Here is an 18,334-nt window from a genome sequence, read left to right on the forward strand (position 1 = left end):
GCTGCTTGAGGCTGGCTCTGCAAGAACCAGAAACCAACCCCAAAAAAAAAAATTCTCAGCAGAAACAAACATGTTTTCATCCTGGTACAAAAAAAATGCCCCCTATCTGAATAGTTAATTTCTTGAATGGCACACACTGTACAAGGGGTGATTTTTTTCTGACTCTGCAGTTTTAAGATATCACATCACATGTTTACCCAATCAGAGAGACAGCTCAGCTGATTGACAGTTGGGAACTCCCTAACTGTTAGTATGGCTAAAAACTTGCCTCATTTCCAACATGGTCCCCACTGACGATTTGCTACAAAACTCTGTTTCAGAGATAGATGGGTGACACCAAGGAGGCTATGACCATTCACTACAAAGTAGAGCTGAAACGATTCCTCGAATGATTCGAGGTACTCGATTACAAAAAATAATCGAGTAATTTTCTTCGGCTCGAGGAATCGTTTAATTTTAAAAAAGATCAAAGAGTGGTATTTCAAATAGAGCTGAGGCCATATTAAGAGAGTTTTCAGACCCCTTAAGCTACCTCTTATACAAAATAGCAACTAGCAATACACCTAGCTTCTTTTCTGGGGTTTGGAGACTAATGGGTCATTCTACGAAACAGGTGCCATTTGGGTCCACAACATTTGATGAGATGTACAAGGCACAAAAAATGTGTACAAGTGTTTACAAATTTTGGAGCTACCAAAGCAAGTGCTCTTATTGACATGCTGTATCAGAAAATTCTATTTCTTAAAGAAAAAAAACTTTTATTTGGAAAATAACTGCTCTTTCACGAAACAAAAATGTATTTTATCCGATTACTCAATTAATCGATGGGATTTTCAGTAGAATACTCGAATACTAAAATATTCGATAGCTGCAGCCCTACTACAAAGTCTTTGACGACAGTGGACAAAAGTTAAAATTCGTGCGCTGTGGTTTCCTTAGCAAAGAAGTAGCAAGATGCCAATTTTAGCTACAGCTTGCTCATAGTGTAAGAGTGAAGTTTTGCTGTTGACACAGGGTTATCAAAAGATGTTTTTGTTGGAAGTAATGCCTGGTGTCCCTATACAATTTTACCATTTGACTAGTCATTTCAGTTAGTTAGGATAAGGAAAAAGTAAAATGGTCAAGACTGTCAGGTATCCCTGATTTACGAAGTGGAAAAACATCAGCATGACATTATTCTAGCATTTGAGCTTCCCACCTAATGAAAATTGTCAGGAATCAAACAGCTGCTATGAGAACATGGTCCATCAATGAACCACACGCATTACGTTCTTGATGCATGCACACACACCTCTGCTCATCATCTGGTCTCTTGATGAGGTTAAACAGAATGTGGAGGAGCTGGTCTCTCTCTTTAGGCTCTGGGTGAAGGCAAGCGGTGCATAAGATGAGTGGGATCAACTCCTGGAGGAGATGTGGTGAGACACAAACAGAAAAAAAGAGAGAAGTAGCGTCAGTTTTGGTAACTGAAGAAAAAAAAGTTTCAACAAACGGGAAGGATGGTTGGTAGTGGTCAAGTGGGCCTGGAAGTCTATACAGGATTGGGAATATGAAAGGAAGAATTCTTTAAGAAAGGAGAAGAAAGTCACAGGTAAAAAGAAACGCATGAACTCCTTTGAACTGAATAAGAGTCTGTCATCACTTGGGAAAACATGCTTACCTTTAATAGCTTGTTGCTGTTATACCTTGACTCATTCAGCTCTGGAGTAGTGCACACACACAATTAAAGCCAAGTACTGGAAAAAATTAATGCATGCACACACCCAGACACAGCTGGACATACACAAACACACATACACCTACTGCACTACTACCCCTATGACAGCCAAGCTCGAGCCCAGAGTTCACACAGAGTTTACGAACCTTCAGCCAGAGGGGAGAGAGCTCAGTTGCCCTTGATACAAGGCCTCCATGGCCAAATTGTGGTCTGCACTAAATTCCGCCACACACACCCAAATTAGAGAGTGCATACGGAGTGAAAAATACGTTTTTTCTCAAACAACCTTTTTTTTCCAGGAAGATATCATACTTCACTGCCAAGTGTTGGAAGAACAAGCAAAACCCAAACTCTGGACGGACACGCCGACCTGACAGAGACTCAAGTAAAGATAGGCTGTGATGAGTCACTCACTCAGAGCTGGACTAAGCCTCTGAAGTCTGTGCCATGTTGGCTATCTTTTAAAAAGTAAAAATACGAGCATTTAAGTATCTTAGGGTAATTTAGAGTGGTTACATGGTGAGTTCAAGATGGGTGAAATCAGTTCAAGCATCGCAACCCAGCAAATTATCTGAACCCAGCCACATTAAAATGTCAAATTCAATAATCTTCACCCCTGTGGCCCCTGAAAATACCATCTTCCATCTACACTGCAGACATTCTTGGAGACTTAGCAGCTCCAGCCTGATAAAACAAATAAAGACGTTTTTAAAAAAAAGCTTACATCTGAAAAGCCAGAACCCACAGTGACCCTGTTTTATTTCTGCAAAAACTCCTGAGTTCCTCATGTGAGGAGTCCTTCAGGAGGTCAAACATCTGACCAGTCTTGGATAAACATTGTGGGCAGGTGAGCTGGACGGCAAGACGCCTGTAGCTGGAGGCCAGAGGGGTCTGAGGGTTTTCTTTAAAGAGCAGAGCTGCAGTCTCCGTATTCACAGGAATTAACACCCTTAATCAAATCTTTCATTCATCATTAAATCTGCTTCATGAGAACATTTTGTGTACAATATCGTTGATCTCTTCTGCAGGGCTCAAAAAATCATATCTTTAAATGCTCTTTTTGTGTGGATTTTTGTTCTTTTCACACAGGTTTCTTTCTCCAAGGTACCTGTTGTTTCCAATCAGTTTTCCCTTCTCTTTTGATTCACTCTGACTTTCTGCTGCATTGTTGGAGAAATCAGAAACTTAAGCACTCACATCAAACACAATGTGAACTATGCATGGGGCTGTCCTCAAACATTTGCTTTTTGCAAGAATTCCAATAAAGCCGTTACTGTCTTGGTACTGTCAGTAGTTTGTTAGAGATCAAAGTTAATCTGACCAGCAGAAAAAGGAACTGGATCGTTACACATATTTACTGTCTTGTAATAACCACTATAATACTTCTTAGAAAGCCTGAACATAGAATTGAAGCAGTGCTCAGTAGATTTTTACAAATTCAACCGTTTTTTCTTCCTTTTTTGTAAGAAAAGTAAAGGTAAAAGTAATGCAGAGCTAATTAAAGAATGCACACCACGTTACTTTGTGAATACAGACACAAATATTGAGACACACGTGATTAATGATTCACAGCGTCTGATAGAGCAGCCAGGTGGCAGGCAGAGTTTCACTGCATCATTCCACCGTTTCAAGTCAAACACTTCTTCTTAAGTGGGTGTCACATTCAAAAACAGCAAGGTGTGTCTCCAGTTTTGAGGGGGTTAGAAAGCTTCAAGTTGCAAGGTGGAAGTGGGAGCAGCTGTGTGTCTGTGTGTGTGTGTGTGTGTGTGCATGCCATGACTGAAGAATCTAACGGACACAGTACAAAGTCCACAACATTCGAGGAGGACCCTCAGGCCCTGGTGTTCTGCTGTTTTTAAAACTCTTTGTGTCATTCTTCCCCACAGGTCTTCAGAGGGATCATATTCTCCATAACTGCAGTAGTTGATTAAATGACAAAACGCTGGCCATATGCAAAGCAGCTTTAGTGAGAACTCCTCCAACCTGACTTACCTCTTTTTATCACTCCGTTTCACGCTCTGAGTTTAGCTCTTTTTTGGTGCAGATTCAAGCACACAGGATTTGTTTACACGCGAATACACACAGACATTAATTGCATGCAAGCAGTTATCTGTAGACAGAGCACCTGTGCAGGTGTCTGCATTACAGCCTGTGAAGAGTAACAGCTTGTTAATGCCTAATCTATCAAACAAATCTTGTTTTCTTGATACCACAAAAGATATTAATACCCCGAGGGAAAAAAACAAAAAATGTTTTCCAAAAAGTTCAAGGAAGATGTTCTTTAGTTACTTGGAATCACTGCACGCATCATAATGGACGTAAAACATTTCAAGTTTCATTAAGGCATTAGTAGAGAGCATTAAGTGCTTCTTTGAGTTGCTAAAAATGTTTTCAGATGAATTAAACTCATTTCAGAGACTTTACATTGCAACAAATTAAAACCAAAGAAGAGCAATGAAAGAACATCCACAACATGACGCACCGAAGGCTAACACTGCAAATATTAGGTCATCATTGCAAATTTTTGGCAATGTTCCAATTCTGTTATATACTAACACAATGCAGGTAAGATCAGCATTTCTCATTGACATTCAGTATTTAAAAATCTGAAGTACAACTATGATGTTAAAGTCAGATGCATCTCTTGAACATAGTTCTGGCAAGTCAGAGCCTATTTGACAGCAGTTGTAGCCGACAGGAGCTCGTCATTTATTCTACAAAATAATAACCTGACAGGTCATGTGACACCATGCAGATGAGTGCGTGAAAGACTCACCTGGCAAAGATGTGCAACCATTCTCTAGAAGAGAGGCATGCATGAGAGTGAGAGAATGAGTGAGACGTAAAGAGAAGAATACAAAATAAAAACCAGTGAGGCCAAAAAGGACAGCAAAATGTGGGGGACAAACAGCAGAGGAGTATTGATGACAACATTGGTGAAAACAAGTATTTCAAAAGAAGGTGTGATTCCTGATCAATAGATGGACTCAAGTCAGCTGGGTGTTAGCAGGAATCAACTCCAAATCAAACTGCTATTTATTTTCATTTCTTGCAGGAGGTACTCAGCGCTCCATTAGGTTTAAGATGACAGCATGAAATCTGGCAGCCTCTACAAAGTGTGAAACACTACACTGCATCGTACTTGAATTTCAGGAATGCTTTGTGGCACAAACCAAGGGTAGGCTGGTGGTCTATCCATGCAAACAGTACCAAATATTTCTTGCAATAGCAGATGGGGAAATGGATGAATCAACAGCAGAAAAATTCCATTTCAAAATGTTTATACCCTTCAAGATCTCCAAAGAAAAAAATCTAACAACACTGACTGCTTTTATGAGGTTTGTGGAGAATCTGGAACTTTGGCATCAATAAGTGACTTCAAAAATTGCAAAACAAATGTTTGCTTGAGATTCTCTTGATGTTTATTTGAAAATGATTTTCAACTAAACAAACTGACAAAAAAATCAGCTTCACAAAGCACCTTTAACCACAGCATTTAAAGGCTGTAACAGAAGTGGTTATTTTTTTCAATAAAGGTGAATTTTCTCCATGCTTTGCCTTGCTGCTTTGTGTGCATCTATTGGATACTAAGAGAAGAAGCCTGTGATGTGATGATGACAATATTAAATGAGGTGCAGGAAGGAGGTGATGAGCAGGAAGAGCAGAGGAAGTGAGGTTACCTCTCTTTTTGCCAGAAGGACATTCGGGACGATGTGAGGGAGACAGCGGCCAAGCATTAACATCACGCTCTCTTCGCTGTCTGCTATACGAGACACCTGGAAAGAAAAGCCATGTTACTTAATATGTGTTATTACTTTAGGTGTGTATTCAACATGAAAACAAACAGCAGCGCTAACCTCTGCTCCCAGGCGGCTGTCAGAGCACATTCTGCAGAAGGACAGCAAGGCTTGCTGGAAGGCCGGGGATAGCTTCCTGCGACACCACAAGAAACCGAAAGTAGTAAGTATCGTCTGCACCACAAAATATGTATCCACAAGAATGACCATTGAATAACTGAGGACCGGAGCGGACCACCGTGTTAGAGAGTTTAGTGCTGCCACTTTCCCACGTCACTGCTGTTCATAGGAATTCATGAAAAGGATTTTTTTTCAGTCAGATTGACTGGATTCTGTTGAGCCAATAATATTTTCCTGAATAGGTGCCATTGATTTTATGAAAGAAAAAAGTAAAAGAGTGACTTTACTGGGACTCTTCTTTCGTTTACTATGAAAAAAAAACTGGGAAGGAAGCTACTTGTTTGATAGCTCACTGTAGACACTTTTGTGTTATGGACTTATCACTACCTCCATCTAGTGGCCACATGTGGTAACAACCCTGGGATTGGCTTTGTTATTGTTAAAGAGAGTAAGTGGGTTCACTCAGTTTTATTTTTTCTAGATCCACTGTTTTACAGCACAACCAAAGAGAATGTAACGAGAATGTAAAACTTTTCTCAAAAAGTAAGTCATGCAATGCATTATAGGTAATTACAGCCTTGACACAGAAATTGGGATTTGGGGGATTTTTCATTACCTTGTCTGCAGGACGTGTGTGTCTAAATTTCAGATCAGTTCTGTCATAAAGGCTCCATCTGTGACAAAAATATATCTCACCTGTTGGGCTGATCAAACTGCACAGGAGGACGACTTTTTAGCTTGTTGTGGGACTGTGGGTGGGGCTGCGATGTGTTCTGATTTGAGGTGGGGCCTGGAGCAGTTTCAGCTTGTGAAACCCCCCGGATGTCCAGATACTGGCCGTTATCTGTTGGAGGCTGAGAGGTAAAAGTAGATCATATCAATATTCTATCACTTTTTCATAAAAAACACTGGTTGACCAAATGGTAATGACTGACTACACACCACTGAGTGATGGTCAGTGCAGGGAGCAGTGGTTGAGGAGGAGGAAGAGGCATTCAAGGTGTTCTGGGAGCCCAGGTCCAGAGAGGTTGGAGGGGAGGAGACAGTCCTCTTTAGTGTCTGTATCTCACTGTGAGCAAAAGAAAACACACTCAGAAAACACTGTAGATGACGTGTTGAGAGCTCCAATAAAGAAAACTGTTCAATTGGAAGTAGGATAGTGTAGTAGAATGGCTCATCAGTTTTCTAAAGTGGAGAAGGTAACATCTTTGAATCTTAGCGTTTGCATTATTACATTTGAGTGGAGTGTCACTGTAATTTCATGCACGAGTGATGCCACCGGAAAAATGCCTTACTGTTTTCCCCCAGGCTTGTTCTGGACACAGTTACGGTAAAATGTGAACTAAAATGCAGGAACCATTTCAGAATTTTATGGTTTCTTCTTATTTTTCCCCTTTAATGTCCTTCGTGTTATTTCAGATAACTGCGACGAATAGAGGAAACTGTGCGATAATCACAGCATACTGACAGCAGTCATATGATTTACAGGACACAGTACGCTGCTGTGTCTCAGCCAGCCTGAAATACTGGCTGATTCATTTGTGTAATAGCGTGAGCTCGCTCTCTGGCACATACCTCTGTAGTTTCTTGATTTGTTCAGCGAGACTCTGTTTCTCATTGTTGAGGAGACTGATCTGATACTCCAACTCTTCAACCACTTCTGTCTGTTGCTTTAAAGGGACAAAGGAAAATTAGGAGGTTCATTCCTAGAGCTCAAATTAGATACTCAGAAACAAAACTAAGACTCCTGTGAAAGAGGCAGACACTTTTTATGCAGTTTAACAGTTTCATACTTAAAACTTGATAATGCAGAGGTGGGAATTATATTTCTGCCGTTACAGATGTGTGAATTATGTTTGCTTTGCTTTTGTGATGGTTAAAAACTCTGGAAGAAAACCAAGGAGAAAAAAAAAACGTTTTTCAATTTGTTTTTATTCAATGTTGACTTTGCTACAGTAAACATTTTCTTTTAAAGTCGGGCATACACTGTGCGATACTTTAAATGGTTTGACTCAGCTCCATCTCAAACTGCACGACTTGATCGCTGATTTCAAAAGTTTGCAGGCCACAAATCGTGTTTTTACACTATACAGCCTGATGCTCTGACGCGACTTCACTGCTCGCACTATACGTCCATACGTTGGACTCTGTATCCTTCTTCTATGGTGTTTGGGAGCTGGATTCTTGTATCCAGTTCTGCAACGTCGAAAGGAAGAGAAGAAAAAACCCAGAAGTGGGAGATGCACACTGAACAAAAACAAACGCACTGCCTTGGCAATTTGTGCCATTCTGTGTGTAAAGAGACACACACAAAAAAAAAGACGTGTATAGACAAGGAATTGGCTGAGCAGACGTGGGAAATACGGTCTCTCAATTCTTCAATGAGAACAGGAGGTAAGGAGCGACAGCTAAATTGAACTTTAGACAATCTTCTTCCAACTCCAGATGTCACTTAAGAAATTGCGCATGCTCTGTGTGAGAGGTTGAGGCAAGTCGGCTCGTGGTACTGCTTCTACTGTGCGATACCTTCATGAGGAGAAACCAGAATTTCAAACATCTTTGATTTTCTTGCGATCAACGGATTTGTGATAAGGACCACATCGTGAGGTGTCAATCTCGACTTGTTAACCCACGTATACTACGCCAAACACGACACAGGATTGAGCTGAAATTCTCCCCAATCCAAAAAATAGTCGCATGAGAACAAAATCAACTGAGAACAAGCCGACAACCGCACAGTGTATGCCTGGCTTAAAATGACGCACTCCATGGAGGTATAGCTGGAAGTTCAACATGGAAAAACTGTAGAGTTTTACCTTTCTGAATAACCACACACATGAAGCTTAGCATCCACAGACAAACCTGCTGTGATAGGTCAGGCTTCTTTGGGGGATCAGGGGCGATGCAGTTTCCAGGGAAATCCCCAAAATCTACCCCGACTGACACATCAACTGTGTCCCGAGGAGAAGGAAGTGGGGTACCACAGTTCCTGTAGAGCTGTAGCAGGTCAGGGGGTTTCGGGATGTTGAGGCCGACATCATCCCACAACTCAAAGTCCTGAAAGCAAAAAAGCATTTTTAACACTCACATGAAACATAAGCACGGTTGTAGCACAGACAGGACAGCTGATCTGAGCTGATGAATACATTTATGGTCAAATGACCCTACCACTGCTCATGCCTGCAGGACTTTCTACTGAGCTAAGTAGTTACAAGACTATGAATTAAAAACGACACAAAAAGTTTTGAAGCTTCTGTAAGACAACCCCTCACCTGGTCATCATTTTCATCTGAGAATGTGATGGATGACAGCTTGTACTCGTTTTTTAATAAATATTCATTCACAAGGAAGTTTAAGGCTCTTTTCTCCAGTGGGCGTATGGGCTCCTGAGGTAGAGAGGAAAGAGAGGCTGTGAAAATGATTCATTTAAAGCTGAGCTATTATATCATCACAGGGGTTTAAAGGTGCATATTAAATCCTGCTATCATTTGAAATGAGCAAAGAAATCCCCTCATAATCTCCTCAGTTTCAACGCTTAAAGATTTCCCACCTGAATTTCAGGGCTTGACTTGAAGTTTTTTCTCTCCTGAGAGGGCACCTCACTTTCTGAGAAATTGAGAACATATGAGATGAGTTTAAAGGATGCCAAGTGTCATTCATCTCAGTGAAATTCTCTTTAAACAAAAGAGAGACAGAGAGCTGTCACAAAAAAAGGGTTCAGGTGGAGAAGAAAGTCAAAAGTACGCCACACCTGCTGCCTGAGTCAAGTTGGCGCGCAGAGCCTGAATGGTCTCCTTTGCTTTCCGTAGCTCAAACTCCAGCACTGGACAGGAAATGACATCACACACACGCACACACACAGGGAGGGCATCCAACCAAAGAGAGGGAACAAACAAGTAAAAAAAAGATGGGCATGAAAAAAACGAAACAATCACACAAAAGATCATAAGAGTCAAAAAAAAATAAACAACAAAAAAGATTCATGCAAATCATGGATCTAAGGAACGCATGCAGCAGAGGATTATGGTAAAGCCGGCTGTGTGAAAGTCTGTTTGTCTCTGTTGAAGAGCACTGATGTGACTCAAATCAAACAGAGGGAGTACAAGGTTACTTAAGCAGTAGCTGAGGAGAGAAAATCTTTGAAGCTACTGAAACATAGATCAATCTAGGAGCTGTCTGACAAAGGATTTGTTTGGCAATACCTCACTAACAAGTATTTACATGATTCGGTTACAAGCCACTCAAATGAAATCCAAGGTTGTGGTTTGAAGTCTAGACAGGTATAAATCTGAAGACCCCAATCTAAGGTACACATCAAGAAATGCAAAACACTAGTTCAAAGAGTTTTGATTTTCCTCTTTTTACGGAAGAAACATAATTTGTTTGTACAAGTATCATCTCTGGCAATTCAAGTTAGCAGAAGCAGATGATCTGCTGCTTTGCTGGATGAAATTTATGGGCTCAACTAACACTGATAAAGAAAAGAACACACAAGATCCTTAAACATGTTAGATATAAACACACGCAAAAAGTAAGAAGCAATGGAGCAGGAAAACTATGTTGCATGGCTGTGCACTGAAAATCTGCTGTTTGATCTGACCCCATATACAGCTGTTTTCTATTGTCGAAGACTGTTACTTCACTTTATTTCTAAGGATTAACCTACCACCATGAGAAGTCTGAGATAAAATAACACAGTTTTTGCCATAATCTCAGCACACATCCCACAAATTTCCTGCAGTTATTGAAATAATTTCCAGTTCCAGAGGCTCATAATATTAAGTTTCTGAAAAATGTCATCAATAAAATTATTTGGACTCTTCCACCCACTTGGATCCCAACATGCCTTAACTTTCCAGCAGATCAAGAGTGCACAGGATGCAAGCGCAACAAAATGGAAAACCAAGAGCTGAATAACGGGGGAGAAGATTAACAAAATCAAACAAAGCTAGTCTGGATGGAGTGACTTGTCCAGTATTGCTCACTGGGGTTTGATCAACGTCAGGAGAAAGCCAGAAAACCCAGAGTCAGACAGCTGGGGGCAGGCAATTTAGCGACAAGGAACAGGTGGAGGGTGAGAGGAGGGAGTGGGTGAGAGGGGAGGAGGGAGAAGGAAGGGGGAAAGGTGCCAATTTGATAGAGTGGGCAGTGTGTAAGTGAAAGTCATTTCAAAATGTAAATATGTGCATTTGGTACCATCATCTCTGCTGCATGGTTTAAACTCTTCCCTTATTTCATGTTACATTACATTACAGTCTGTCTGCTTTCATACAGTGATATTTCTTCAAAAGGCTCTTTTCTAAAAGCTATATAACTACCAATGATGACTTTACATGTAAAGGTTATTTTTCTTTTTACATTTCAACAGTCCCTCCACTTTTTTGGCTATTCTATGTAGGGGTGGGTACCTTTCACATTTGAAACGATACGGTACCGATGCTAGGTACCTGGCAATCGGTACTAGTACTCAACGGTACCAATTTTCGGGTACTTTTTGTGTTTATGTGGTAAAAAATATCAATTTGTTCAATAATAAAATATATATTTTTTACAATTTAACAAATATATTCTTCTATATATAACCTTGAAATGCTGTGTTCATGTCCAGCATGGAAAATCGCCTACTCTTCCACTTCCTCACAGTCACAAGGATGCGTAGGTACCTAAACATGGTACCTTTTGATTTCACATGAATCGATACCCGGTACTTCTGACAGAATTCAATCGGTACCTAAAAAAGTACCTAATTCGGTACCCATCCCTAATTCTATGATTCTTTCAGCTTAAAAATTTGATATCATGGCCGCTTTTTTCAAACAGTTGCATTGCAGGCTGCAAGGTTTCAATTTTTTTTCCCTGTACAAGATTATGCACGCATTGCAAGCTACTGGCAAAACGGCTCCAATGAAGCCATCCACTGGCTGAGCAAGCTGTCTGTACCCTGAAACACTTTCCAGTTACTTTCTTTATCAAGATGTCAAACAAAATCAGAAAATATTGTATTAAACCAAGTTGGTTACCATGAAATATTAATTTGGCTTCACCAAGCAGAAAATGCTGTTTGGTATTTGCAGAGAAGATCTGGCAAACTCAAACTCAAACTCAAACTTTCCAACTTTTTGAGCTAAGTTTGGTTCAACCTGCTGCTGGTGGTTGGTTAGTTGGTTGGTTAGTCAGGAATCTTGTTACTGGCGTCAAACTCCCTTCCTTTCACAACTGTAAATGTTTCTTTAAACGCTACAGTCAGCCATGATCTTTAAAATTGTCCAAAGTTCCATCCTCTTCTCCGCTTTTTGCATCGTGAATAAATAATCAAAGGAAGACATGAAGTGAGGAGTGGTTATGTCCACTTCCTCACTTTAGTTCAAGAATAGTTAAAGGTGGGTTATGGAGTTTGGAAAAATTGGAAAGCAGGAAAGTTGGTCCGATTGACACTTCCTAGAGGGGTTGATTTTAAAACATAAGATGATATTAGTTTTCACACTTAGTAACCATTTAAAATCACAGAAGAAAAATATGACTTCATCTAGGGTTAAAAAAAAAGGTCAATTTTCAGGTTTCTGTTTTCACGTTAGAAACATCAAAACACAGCAACAAAAACTAGAAGCAGATTGAACTCATATTTCTCATATTATTTTCTCCGCCTGATGACACATTCCCTTCTATGTCTCTCCAGAATACAAACACATTTGTTTTTATTACGTTTTGTTTTTATTTACTGTAGTCAAAGGTGTGAAAGAAATGCGACAAAAATAAAGTTTGAGAAACTGTCACAGCAGCTCCTCCTCAGTAAAGGCTTCATTTTACACTCAAACTGTTCATTTAGGTGAAGAAAACTGTGGTAATGGTGTGTCACGACTGAGCCACAGGGGGAGAGGGTGTTATTTCAAACAATGCTGAGACAGGCTCTGTACCAAAAATAACACAGGGGATGGGAGGAGGCAGAAACACCTCTATGAAGGTAAAGAAACATGTAACTTGTTTGAAGTGAAGCGTGAGAAGCCTGGTTTTAGAAATATTTCATCCTAACTTGCCCTGTGATTCTATTCAATAGTGAAGTATGTAATCAATTTTTTAATGATCGACTAGTTGCTGGCTCTTATTCTCTTGTAGTATTCTCTTGTCTTTGATTCTTGACCACCTTTTATTTCCCAGACTCATGCCAGGTCTGAGCCCTCGAGGTTCATCCCATCTTACCTGCCACCCGCTCGTCTGTTTCTCTGTTGCCATCATCTGAGTATCGGGCAAAGTCCAGAGAGTCCAAGGTGCTGATGCTGCCTGCTCGATCTGAACAAAGAGAAGACACACAGCAGTGAGATGAGTATACAATCCTTACACAGTGATGACACAGTAAGACAATTTACGCATTTGGAAGAAATAATTCTTCTCGCCTCTGATGGATTAAGTTTTTTTTCTTGAGGACTCTCAGCCGGGCTGGGTGTTTGCATAAAAAAACTGGGCTTGAGTTAAAGGACGGTGACTAACCCTCCTCTTCAAAACAGATGGAAACTTTATTAAACTCAGCTAAAAGTAGAGACCTTTATAAACTATGTAGGAGGGCCGCACTTGAGCCAAGAAACAAATGAGTCACTGCACGTGGAGGAAAATAAATCAATCATAAAAACTGAACTTTTCCTGAAACCTCAACTTGATGGAAAAGCCAATTTCCAAAACAACATCTTAAAAACAACCTTAAAGCTTATTATAAGGGTGCTGAGTGTATTCTTCTTCCAGAGAACAGATAGAGCTGAAACATATGTGCTCCTATTTCACTGAGGCAGGCTGGTCTGGTGGCAGGTTCAGCCAACAGTGTTGGTTTACTTCCACTGCAATGAAGTGCAAGATTGGCTTGTTTGCTCTAAACTTCAACCTCTGGTTGAAGGTCATGGTAAATAAATAGTGGAATCCAACCAATGTCAGGTTAATGAGACTAACACTGCTCTTTGTTGTAGATATAGAGTGTAGAACAAGCCTAGAGGGTTCAATGTCTGCATAGATCACAGGTTCTTTCTTCTTTTTTTGATTGTATTTTTTAAATCAGTAACAGAGTTGACTTTTCTTTTTCTTTTTTTCCCTCTGCCGTGTATGTTACACGGCAGAAAAAAAAGTATTGAATAACAATTATAATATTGTGTGAAGTAGACTAGCTTTTGAGCCACAGCTCTGTTCAGAAAGGTCAAGGAGCAGTGACTGAGTCAGATGAATGAAATATCTGTCATTAAAGTAGGAATGGGCAAAGATTTTCAAATATTCAAATAGTCTTTAACCTAAAAAAATGAATAGTTCATGTGACAATCACTTTGCTCTGTCGGCGGCAGATCGCATTTGTATGTAGGATGCCGGTGCTGTTACGCGTCAATTTCACAAAAAGCAGGTCGAGTGAGAGAGGGAGTTGTGCATGAAACCATCTATAATGCCAAATGACTTTCAAAAATAAAACAAACCGCGTCTAAACCAGATCATAATTTACTTGACCATGTCAACAAACTGACATAATGAACCGAGCTAGACCAGAACAGAATTTATGGTGGAGGATTTACAGCCAAAACAAGAACGAGGAGACGTTCAAATATGGATTCAAGGAACTCCCTTGACAAAACGAGCGAAAATGAGGCACAGTGCAAACTCTGCCAGGTTAGTCTGGCATATCACAAGTCGTCAACAACTATGCACTGCCATGTGAGAGCGTGGCAAAGTGCTGCGCCATCGGCAGAACAGTCAGTGGTAGGCTTCATCACCCGAAGAAGTTTGATGATCTTGATCAACATGCAGAACATAACAACCCTCTACATCTTTGTCAAAGTGTAATATTGGCAGGTATGTGTGTGGGCAGTGGCAGCTTGGGGGGTGGGGGTGGTGATGGGTGTAATTCTTCAACAAATTGATATTTTTTAAAACAAACAGCCAAAAAAGTACAGAAAATTGGTACCGTTGAGTACCGGTACCAATTACCAGGTACCGGGCATCGGTACCGTATTGTTTTGAATGTGAAAGGTACCTATCCCTAATGACCACTCTCTTTTTCTTCATCAAAGAGGTGCATTTCCACTGCTGCTTACTCAAAACAAAACCTTGTATGTTTCTAGTCTGTTCATTCTGTGCTGCAGCAAAAACATAGCAGAGCAAGATGGCAGCCCCCATGGAAGAGTACCCACTCTTATGTAGTTGTAAAGGGCCCACTCTGTGTAAACAAAACAAGACATTTTTATATCGAGGTGATAATTTTTACCATACCTGTTGCAAATGTTTTATTCAATTTTCTGTAGTTTAATCTGCTAAATTCTGGACACACTCTGCACCTTTACAATACTACATTTTCTTACTGTGTGTATTTGTACCACATGTAAAAATACAAAACCCTGGAGCCCTGCCAACACACACACCCTCAGTTCTGTGAGTAGACAGTGAGAGTGAATTTGGCTGTATCTCTCTGTGTCTTTGTTCTCATTCTGTCATTCTGGTGCCAAGTTAACCCCCTCTCCTGTGGTGAATGTTTTCAACCATCCTTACTTCCTCACAATGAGGATGACTGCTTTAAGTTGTTGCAATCTATCTGGTGGATCAAAGGATTGAAGCAGGTTTGTATGTGTGGCAATAATAACACTGTAATTCCACATTATGAGGATATTTCATGATGTCTTTTGTGTGAGCCTGATTTGCAAAAAGCAGCAGTTCTTCCTGGCTGACCTTTCAGCTCTGAGCCTGAGGCAAGTGTTGTCTAGGCTGTGATGGATCTGACACTTAATACCGTCACCACGTCACTGCACTCCTGCTGGGGCAGGTGGTGCTACGCACACAATACATGAATCCATGGGCAGTCTCTCTGCTGTGCTCTTTTCTACACTAGTGTCACCCCTTCACATCTAATCAAACACTACAAATGAGCCTCTATCTGTGTGCCAAGCAGGAAGCCTCTTTGTCTCCCTGCTTGTGTACACTGGAAATAATAATCTGGCAAATACAATGGGGATGCCAGGGGGAGCTTTTTAGGGAAAAGGAGAGACAAACATGATGAAGGGAAGAAAAAAAAACATAGCAGGCAAAGTGATGATGAGGAGGGAAACTGATTTAGTGCAAGAACAAAGAGATACATTTTAAAAGAGCTGATCCAAATAGGAGACAAAGGAAGATGGATGCTCAGGAGGTAGCCAAAAAGCTCTTTATATAAATGGGAGGGATGTTTTGGCGAGACTGTCAGCTCTTTAAAACAGAGACAGGATGAGACAATAGCGTACAAATTATAAAAGAGGCACAGGCAAGCTGGAAAACATTTGTCTCACAACTTCAATAACCTGAAGTTAAGCCTTCCTGCAATTTTGTATGTTGCATGTCAAGTGACATTACATGCTGCCTTAAAACTCGGATCATGTGAGCAAATGACCACCTGACTGGCCAATGAGGTGCTGACAGTCTCTCATGCCCCCTTGCTGCAAATTAGCAAGGTGGTGAGAGATGCCATGCTGTGTAGCTTAAGAGACACAGCTGCAGAGCAAGCTGTTTGAAACACTGTCATTTTCCACACACTCATCATCGCAATCAACGTCAGTCATTGGCTGTGCATTTATCATGACTGCATCAGTTATCCCTCAGATTGGTCAGCTGAAGGCTGTGGGCTTAGAGCTGAAGATCACCATAAGTAATGTCACAGGGATGCTCTATTTTAACCTCAATTAAAACAACAATAATGTGCTTGCTAGGCAGCGTCCAGCAAAGCAAACAGTCATCGCTTACTCAGCCTTTGTCACGATTTTTGACTCGATAGACCAGTTGTGTAATGTCATCATAAGTAACAGCATCTGTTGCTTTATCATTTTGTGTACAGCCTTCCATTGGCATACATCATCTTGACTCTCCTCAATGATTCTGACAAACATTGCTCTTACTTCTGTTTTAAGTTTTACAACAGGGGAGCTGTCAATTCCTGTCATAGTTGTCTGGAGACATCAATAAACATTTATTCTGTTTAACACCCCTCCCAAGTGGCAATGCAACCACTAGACCCTGAAACTGTCACACAGCAGTCTGCTGTGGTCTTGTGCACTATATGTGCACCAACATTAGGGGTGGGAATCAAAAATCAATATATCAGGATTTTTTTTTTTCTTCAGCGATATCAAAATCGGGATTCCTTGTCAAAATTTTTTTTTTTTTCAAATTCAAATTCTTCTTTGCAGTCTTTGTTTAAAATCTAGATTGGAAAAAGTAACTCCTCTTTTTCCCAGCAGATGGTGAAATATTTCTCTCTGACTCACGTGATTTGTATTTTACGGGGAACCTATGGCTCCTGATATGGTCTGTAGAGATTATCATCATTATTTAACTTTTTCACATGGTCTAGTGTTACAAAAGCAAACTAAAAATTCACAAAAATTGTAAAATCGAAGAATTGCAATTTGAATCGAATCAGCACCCCAAAAATAGTAATAGAATCAAATCGTGAGAATAGCATATTGTCCCAACCTTAACCTATTTTCAAAGAAATGTATTCTCTTTAGGTTTGTTTAACAGACTAGTTAAAATCTGTTGCATAGACCCACACTGCTTGCACAGACTCAAATTTGTGTATTTACACCCCCCTAATACATAAGGTCATTAATCACTTCTACTGTAACTAAACAATCAAAAAAATAAACGTCTTTTAAAACATCACTCTTTTAGTCCCACATTCACTCATATCCTATGAATTACTGAGCTGGAACACAAACAAGTGTTCACATACAAAAAGTCATCATCTGACCTTGGTGTTCAGCCTGCACCAAAAAATAACAAATATTCAATTCTGCCGCTGATGATAAACCAAACCACTTATTAAACTCCTGAAGAAGCCTCAAATCAATGACTACAACTACACTGCTTGTAAATAATCATGTGATCTTTCTTCACTGAGACTCTTAAGTAGAAAGACATACAAAACCTAGTTTTTCAAATGACAGGTAGAGAAAGGAGGAATCTGTCTCTTTGCTTTGAATCAGAGTCGTCAACATGAGACAGGCCTTGGTCAGTGTGGTCACAAGTTCTTCCTGCTAGAGTGTATCTGATCATTCAAGTGATAAGTTGGGTGTGTAAGCATCTATTAGGGTCACTGACATTTTTGGTAGCCTCACTCTCCTTGATCTTAGATAATGTTAGTAGATAAGACTGATTATATCGCTGCTTGGAGAATACAAAGCTGAGGCTCTACTCATAACAACTAAGAGGATCCAATTAAAAACAAAAGTGCAGGCATTGACTTTTTATTACAACACCCAAGTCACTCACATACTTAATACCAATACAGTGCTCTCTGAAGCTAAGCCTTCCATGGTTAGTCAAGATAGAATCATGATGGCGTGTGTTCCTTCAGACTGTATCTAATTTACTGTTTGCAGCCTATGCCGAGAGTGAATAGGTTTGCTCCACTCACAGAGAATAAAACTGGGCCACAAGAAAAGGTCTTGCCATTTTCTTCATTGCTGTGTCCCCTCTGGAACACAGTTGAGTCAAAGTAATATCACCCCTGCTGCTCAGTAGCATGCTTTATTGATTTGTGGCCTGGACTGTCACTAAGGTAACCATTTGCATGGCATGTTTGTTTTAGAGTACAGACTTTTCCACCTGAGTCTAATGCTGGGTGTTACTCTAAAGGAGTGATGTAGGTGGCTCTAAACAACTAGATAGTGTTACAGTGCATCCTTGGTTTTGACTTATAAAATAAAGGTGT

General features: G+C 40.3%; 1 protein-coding gene across 6 annotated transcripts in view; it reads right to left on the reverse strand.

Annotated features, from left to right (window-relative positions):
• relch (RAB11 binding and LisH domain, coiled-coil and HEAT repeat containing) overlaps positions 1-18,334 on the reverse strand; it is a 40,012-nt gene that overhangs the window by 20,509 nt on the left and 1,169 nt on the right. For 2 of the 6 annotated variants that reach the window (XM_074693830.1, XM_074693829.1), the window contains exons 2-13: positions 12,832-12,921; positions 9,386-9,457; positions 9,185-9,240; positions 8,907-9,020; positions 8,497-8,691; positions 7,210-7,304; positions 6,577-6,703; positions 6,331-6,488; positions 5,575-5,650; positions 5,398-5,493; positions 4,494-4,517; positions 1,292-1,404 (exon numbers count right to left, since the gene is read on the reverse strand). In XM_074693830.1, the coding sequence (XP_074549931.1) occupies positions 1,292-1,404; positions 4,494-4,517; positions 5,398-5,493; positions 5,575-5,650; positions 6,331-6,488; positions 6,577-6,703; positions 7,210-7,304; positions 8,497-8,691; positions 8,907-9,020; positions 9,185-9,240; positions 9,386-9,457; positions 12,832-12,921 (1,216 nt within the window). The remainder of the gene's footprint in view (positions 1-1,291; positions 1,405-4,493; positions 4,518-5,397; positions 5,494-5,574; positions 5,651-6,330; positions 6,489-6,576; positions 6,704-7,209; positions 7,305-8,496; positions 8,692-8,906; positions 9,021-9,184; positions 9,241-9,385; positions 9,458-12,831; positions 12,922-18,334) is intronic. The other 4 variants (XM_074693832.1, XM_074693831.1, XM_074693833.1 and 1 more) reach the window with 3 other exon arrangements.

This window comes from Halichoeres trimaculatus, unplaced genomic scaffold (genome assembly GCF_033239565.1).
Source record: "Halichoeres trimaculatus isolate MK-OKI-2021-1 unplaced genomic scaffold, fHalTri1.1 fHalTri1_scaffold_18, whole genome shotgun sequence".
NCBI lineage: Eukaryota > Metazoa > Chordata > Actinopteri > Labriformes > Labridae > Halichoeres > Halichoeres trimaculatus.